The 7,106-nt window shown below is 50.5% G+C and overlaps 1 protein-coding gene across 1 annotated transcript; it reads right to left on the bottom strand.

The window, feature by feature from the left end:
• Nucleotides 1–856: 856 nt before the first annotated feature.
• Nucleotides 857–4,818, bottom strand: LOC140216630 (uncharacterized). The gene is made up of 3 exons (XM_072287011.1): nucleotides 4,786–4,818; nucleotides 1,993–2,304; nucleotides 857–1,681 (listed from the first exon to the last, which is right to left on the bottom strand). Exons 1-3 carry the CDS (start codon nucleotides 4,816–4,818, stop codon nucleotides 857–859), a joined length of 1,170 nt encoding a protein of 389 aa, XP_072143112.1.
• Nucleotides 4,819–7,106: the final 2,288 nt, after the last annotated feature.

Genomic DNA, 7,106 nt, shown 5'->3' with positions numbered 1-7,106 from the left:
ATTTAGCAATAGTTGTTTACGTGGATCTAGCTGTACATGCAAAATTCACAGTGTGTAGTCTTGATGTTTGTTGCTGTATACATAACGGGCAACAAGGCTTCACTTCACTAAGGTATCCTGTGTTTACACTTGTCGCTGTACTGGCCGCTTCAGGTGTAGTCTTGACAACGTTTGACAAGCAGCTGAATGGTGCTGCAGCTCTGTTGGGGTTTGTAGCTTTCTGTTGGCTATTTCCAGTGGCACAGTCCTCACAAAACCACTGTTTCTGTTTTGGAGCCCTCTTAATACCAAGACAAACATAGTGAAACCAGCCATACTTGCAATTTTGGCCTTCGCATGTCAGCATTTTGCCAGATTCAGGCCCTCCGCAGAAACAGTACGAGGCTTCCTCTTTGCTATTTTGGCTGCTTTCTGTACTTTTCCTGGTGAAATACTGTGCAAGCAGTTCTGGCATGATCACTTGTGTAAAAAATTTCTTTGTAGAGGACAGCATGGAGCTCAAGAAGGTATTGTCCTTGGCCACCCTTTCTATGTACACTGACAATGGGGTCCAAACAACAAAATCGCAATATGTTGTCTCGCATACCGCCATTTGTGTTTGCACTTGAAAGTAGTATGGATGCGTTCGTTTCAATGTCAGCTTTCCATTCACATTCTCTAGACAAAAATTTGGGTCATTGCTCGCCTCTTGTATTCCTCTCCTGGCCAGTGTGTACGGGCATTTAACCTCAACAACGCCTTTGCCGCAGCATGTGCAACTGATAAAAGCATCTGGTGTCGCTGCAAGGTATGGGTGCTGTGTGCTCAAGTAAACTCCCGGCTTTAAGAGTTCAAAATCACCATGATGCCGCTTCATTTAAGACATGTAGCTCGTGATTGCGTCACACTCGTGCTCCAATCCCCATGTTGTTGATGTGCAGGTGAACTGCTGCTGCTCAGGATAACATATTTTTTTCAAGAGACTTATAGAAGGCTTGTTCAAGCTCGTCGAGCATACACTTTTTGTCACAGAAGCAGTGATTCTGCCAGCACGGTACACAAACCACTTCGGACAACTTGACTGTCCTCTTGTGGCACTTTCGACGTGGTCCACCATTTCTTGACTGATGTGAAGCTCACTAAGGAAGTCCTCACCCCGTTTAATCAGTGTTTCCAAGTCCTCGGACCGAGCTTCTGCAAATGAGAGATCACGCAGAACACGTGGTTCTAGCATTCTTGGTTTCCCAAACATAGCGCTGTACCTTGGGTGGACCATGAAGACAGCTGGTGTAGCTCCAGCATCAGCAAGACGTGAATGGAACAGTTGTATTGACTCTTCAGTAGGAGCTAGTGGCAGGGCTTGTGGGAGGCACGTTGATGTGATTTCAACACCTTGCTGCAGGTGAATCGAGTCCATTTTTCTCTTCCTCATCTTGGATGACGAGAAATCTATGTCTCTTAGGCGCTTGGGCTGTGTGCCAGAGCAATTGGCTGGGAGCCAGGCATTTTTTCTTCCTGTGCATGTTCTCGTTTCTCTTAAGCGCACTGATGTCTCTACAGCAAATAGCACAGCACCAATTTGTGAGCATGCTTCCCCTGCACCTGCCATGCAGGTGCAGTGCGCTGTTATGATGCTGCCATCTGTGTTTGCTAAGCACCACACTTTCAGGTCTGGCTCCCGAAGCCGCTGAGAATGGCTGACCTGAAAAAAAAATGTTGCTTAGAATTAGTTTTCGAAAGTTTTGTTTGGTTAATGACCCTATCGCGAAGCTTTATATTGGCGCGTACGACGGTTGCGGCATCTAAACGTGCAACCTGAACTTTACTCTTGGGCACCTAAGAAAAGCTGCACCACGTTTACATTTAACTGCTCTGTGCACAAAGACTGAACAGAAATAGCTAGTGCGGCAATCGGCTGCGTCTGAATGGAATCGTAGAATAAAAACGAGATATTTCGCTGTCGTCTGCGCTTCCTCGTGCACAAAAATGTGTTTTCATTCGCTGTTGCCTTACCTCGCCGAGTACGATGTCGCGCTCCGACTGGAGCCGCATTGCTGCAATGTTCCGCACCCAGCCGCTGGTGAAGTAGTTGTGTGCATCCAGCGATTTATACACCTTCATCTGCTGCAAGGTGACGTAGCTGGTTGACAAAACCAGGTAATTGATTATGTCCACCTGCGTTGTAGCTGGCAGCAGCTCCACATCTGCAGTCGCATCCGCGCCGACTCTCAGTGTGTAAGGGTCCACGCCGTCGCAGAGTTTTGTCTTCGTCTCGTATCGTGCCCGCGTAGCGCCGACAAGACCTTCGTAGTACGCAGGGCAAAACTCCGAACACTTTCCTCTTAGCACCGCCACGCTTCAACCGTCGTACACGCCTGTCACAGACGCGTTATACTTCACAGGCAAAGAGCAAGCGATCCAAACGTGGTACCGAGCAATGGCGGGCGGTCGGTGCAGACGACGGAGGTGACGTCACGTGAAAGTTATGTATAGTACACTATAGCCCTAGCCCTCCGCGCGCAGCGCGGCGTGGTTTCGCAAGAAACGTAAACAAGAGAGGAGAGCTGGCCCGATAGGCGGAGCAACGCCACGAGCAACGCCAATTTCAGGCTTCACTTTAGCTTCACAAAGAGTGACGTCAGCGCCTCTCCTGAGTTTCCTTCCTCCGTGGCGTCATATGATGGCACGTCGTGTCGTCGACTTCCGGTTCTCTAGGAGCATGGAGGAAGGACACTCAGAGAGGCCCTGACGTCACTCTTTGTGAAGCTAAAGTGAAGCCGGAAGTTGGCGTTGCTCAAGGCGTTCCTCCGCCCATCGGGCCCGCCCCTGTTTCCTTTTCTCGCGAAACCACGCCGCGCTGCATGCACGCAACCGGGCTGCTTGGACGCGCGCGCTCCGCAGCAATACTAAACAAAATAATCTAATCGCGATGTCTCAATGCATTACCGTTGCCGAAATCATGTTGAAAGCAGTCCATAATGAAGTTCGCAAATTGGGCCGTGAGGTCGAATCGGCTGCTTTTACCGGCTTTTATGAAAATAAACATGCTTTATCAGGCCGGCCAAATGAGCTGTTTCTAGCTCATCAACCGCGGGTACCGGCCGCTGCCCAGTTCTTGCGCGATTTTAAAAAAGGTCACCTTTATCGCTGCCTTCTACTTGCTTTTCTCTGCTTGGACTTCGTGGGGCTCTCAGACGGTCTTGCGAGCTAGACCTCTGGCGATACGAAAAAAAAAATGTACGCATTCTCACTGCACTGCAAGAACGCCCTGGAGACAAGTACGACACACCGACCCATTTGCGATCCATTTGGAGTTTATGAGCACAAACACATTCTCGCTTGAGGAATTGTCGTGCTTTATCGAACAAACTTCGGGTGGCCGCGCATCACTACGACAGCGCGTCGGCGAGGAGGCAGAATGTCATTTTTGACTCCGCGTTTAGATTCATTGTAATCTCGGCACCAGGTTCATTAACTGCGGCCTGAGGTGCCGTCTTACCTAAGTGATGCTTAGTGCAGCATCACGGAACCAAAGTTTTGCGATACCCGGCGCACGGTGCAGAACAGTACGCGCGTAGAACCGGCCTACATGCGACCGAGGAACAGCCGTTTGATGTGTTCGCAGGCGTACGTTCTGTGGAGCCTTGCCGACTCTTGCAGCGCATCCGCTAATCCTTCACTTCCCTGCGCTTCTCGCGCGCACAGATAAGATACGCCGGGGGTAGGGAGGATTCGTTCCTTAAGTCAAAGCAGCCGCTTCTTTCCCATCTTCCAGGATGAAGCTTCGGCTGGCAGGCGCACGGTGCCGAGGCCCGAGGGCAGCAAAATGCACATATTCTGCGTAAAGCTCTATCAGCACGGATATTGAGGTACACCTGTGCAGGTGTGCATGAACCTCGAACGCGCTCTGCTTAAAAGACTTCGTGCTATCGCGAGTACTGCGAGGAACAAGCAAAAGTTAAGCAACATGTGTTTTAAAATGAACAAAAGCAAGTCAATTGTTGCTGAACACGAACTATGCATTCATAACGTGCGTCTACGTACCGCAAACGCACCATATGCGCTGTCAAAAGGAGGAATCGCTGGCCTGCAAGGAGTTCATTGTACAGGTTCTGCAACGCATCGATTTCGGCCTGCGATGGCACGTTAGCATAATTCCGCCAAAGAGGGCAAAATTTCCCGCGGATATTCCTTCGTCCGTTGACAGTGCCGTGGCGCGGTACATTGCGTACAGCGTTGCATGCGTGTTCATTTCACGAACTTTAGTTCCTCCTGTCTCAGCTGGCCCCAGCAACATCAGGGAGAGCACGGTCCAGATAACGCAGCGCAACAAAACACGTACGGAGACCAGCGCAAACCTGCCTGCACGGCGCCTTTGCCACGGTACGAAACCTACGGAGCAACACGTGTGAGCGCGCAGAACTATAACAAAGCCGCCATTGTGGCCCGAAAGGCATGGCCGCTACGGCAAAGAAATAAAAAAAACAGCAAAAAAGAAAGGAGAACCTTTTTTTGCTGTTTTTTTCGTTGTTCTTTTTGCTAACCCCTCCGCGCGCTAGGAGAAAAGTGTGGAGGAGAACCTCATTTCCTCCACACTTTTCTCCTAGCGCACGGAGGGTTTAGGGCCATAGAGTTTAGGAAACTCTATGGTTAGGGCTTCTCCTGAGTTAGCGAGCGCGCGCAGCGTCTCCTAACTCTCCGCCGCCTGCTTCGCAGTCGACCCCAAGCGAGAGTTAACGAAGCAGCATGCGTTGCGAGCATTCTGTCGCAGCGCCGGAAGTGTCTGGTATTCCGGTAACCACAGGCGAGCGGGGCGTTTCGACGGATGGCTGGAGGCATAGAGAGAGAGAGAAAAAGCATTTATTTTTACGCCAGCGTCCGGCGCTCAAGCCTGGTCGGTCAGCTACCAGTCCTCACCCAACACGTCTCTGACGTGCTGGATAAGCACCGGCAGGAGAATGTTAGTTGCATGGGGTGGTGGAGTGAGCCAGTCCGTCCATGACCGTGGCTTGATGTTAGCGGGAATGTTAGAGAGGGCTGACTGCAGCTTGGGTTGAGTGTGAGGGCAATGCCATAGACAATGCTCTAGGGACAGATATTCCATGCAGTTCGGGCATTTCGGTGGCCCAGGGAGGCCTTGAATATAGTGACGGAAAAGAGGATTCACTATTGAGTTTGTTTGAAATCTTCGGAGAATAGCGCTGTCTTCTCGCGAGAGGTTAGCTGGGGGAGTAATAAAGGCGACGGCTTTGGCGCGAAGTTGCTTTAAAAGTGATGTGCGCTCCTTATGCAAAGTCTTTCTGTGTTCCCTTGGGTTAAATTCGTATGGCCCGGAAAACTAACTACGCGGGTGAGCTCATGAGCTCGGGAGTCCCCCCACCCATGCCTTGGTGCCCAGGTATCCACTGCAAGGTAACACAGAGCGAACGGTGTGCATCCAAGTGACATTGAAGTAGGTTGTGTATATGCTCAGGTAGCAAGTTGTCGCGAAACATGCGGCATGCATCTTGGCTATCGGTGCGAATTAAGATGCGTTGGGTAGGATGATGAGGCCGGGTGACTGCTTCGAGAATAGCAAGAGCCTTTGCGTCGGATGGGTCGGGGACTCCGATGCGTGCGTTTACATGCTCGTAGTCAGGGCTGACTACTGCAGTTAGACATCTACCCTCCGAGTGACTAGCGTCCGTATAGTAATACGTAGTGTCTGGTTGTGGGTTTTCCCTATTTATTCGTTTGACTAACTGGGAGCGGCGAGCTTCGTGTTTGTGCAGCTGCATATGTTGTGGTATGGGTAGGACCGTGAATCTAGGTAGTGAGTCCCATGGTGGTGAATACAACGGTGGAAAAGGCGGTAGGGCATCTGTTTGGTATCCTTGATGTTCGAGCAGTTTGCGCCCTTGTGGGGATGTTTGACGCCTTTGAATTTGCGCTTGTCTGCAAATTGTAATGCGTTCATCAAGTGTGCTGAATAGCCCAGTGGCGGCCACAAGGTCGTTCGCGGCAAATCGGGGTACTCCTAAAGCTAATCTCGTATATTTGCGGAGCGTCGTTTCTAATTTGGAGTGCTGGGCCTTAGTGAGAGATTGATATGTAAGTTGGTAGAGCACACGGGAGTAGACAAGCGCTTCAATAATCCTTCGAAGTTCTTGCTCCTTTAGTCCTCTGTGTTTACGTGTTACTCTAGATAGCATGTGGTATATCTGGTTTAGTTGTCGGATCGTTTTTTTCCAACCATACTTCAGCTCTACCGTCATCCTGAAGGATGAAGCCAAGTATTTTTATGTTAGATCGGCGTGGTATTTCACTGTGTTCGATATGGAGACTGATGCTTTGGAGCTGCTCTTCCGCGCGGCGGCCTATTTGATTAGTTACTACCACGTACTCAGGTTTTGTTGGAGAACACTTAAGCCCAATACCGTTAACGTATTCGTGAATGGTAGCTAAGCCTGACTGGATGGTGTGCTCCTGTTCTCCTAGGGACCCCTTGCAACACCATATAGTAATATCGTCTGCATAAATATTTTGTTCGAGTAGTGCGATGGAAGAGAGCCGGGCAGGCAGATCGAGCAAAGCAATATGAAGAGAGTGGGTGATAGGATTGAGCCTTGAGGGACTCCTATACTCAGAGGGTATGGCGCTGAAAGCTCTCCATTGATTTGAATTTGTATAGAGAGAGAAAAAAAAAACTTTATTGCTCAGTTAATCGGAGTTATGGCAGGTATGGGTGGGGCCCTCAGTCCAGGGCTCCACTGGCTCTTGCGGCTCGCTGAGCTTGGTCCATGAGGGCCAACTGGCTCCCCTGATCCTCGCTTGCGAGTAGTGCCTCCCACTGCCGTAAGAAGTCTGTGACGCTTAGAAAAGGTGAATTGACGTTGCTTGGCCGAGCCGTAGATTCCCACGTTATGTGGGCCAGCGTGGGTTTTGCGCCGCACCACGAGCAGGTGTCGGTGTAATATTGTTACGTGTGGAAAGACACAGACGAGAGATGCTATTTACACGCTATTTACACTGGAGCCAGGCAGCCAGGCTGACACTCGCTCGTGCCGAGGGCACCGACCAACTTCTTCGTCGTTCTCGCGGCTGCTCGTCTCTCGCGGAATCATATCGTAATATTACCCCCCGGCGGC

Source organism: Dermacentor andersoni, chromosome 3 (assembly GCF_023375885.2).
Source record: "Dermacentor andersoni chromosome 3, qqDerAnde1_hic_scaffold, whole genome shotgun sequence".
Classification (NCBI taxonomy): domain Eukaryota; kingdom Metazoa; phylum Arthropoda; class Arachnida; order Ixodida; family Ixodidae; genus Dermacentor; species Dermacentor andersoni.
Note: the sequence above shows the minus strand (reverse complement) of the source record. Positions and strands in the feature narration are given on the sequence as shown.

Excerpts from the sequence above, each read along its gene's own strand:
- LOC140216630 (XM_072287011.1), bottom strand. The coding sequence starts at position 4,818 with ATGCCTCCAGCCATCCGTCGAAACGCCCCGCTC. Across the intron at positions 2,305-4,785 it reads TCCGTCGAAACGCCCCGCTC|TTTTGCCCTGCGTACTACGA; the intron begins GCCTGTGGTTAC and ends AAGTGTTCGGAG. Across the intron at positions 1,682-1,992 it reads GCGACATCGTACTCGGCGAG|GTCAGCCATTCTCAGCGGCT; the intron begins GTAAGGCAACAG and ends TTTTTTTTTCAG.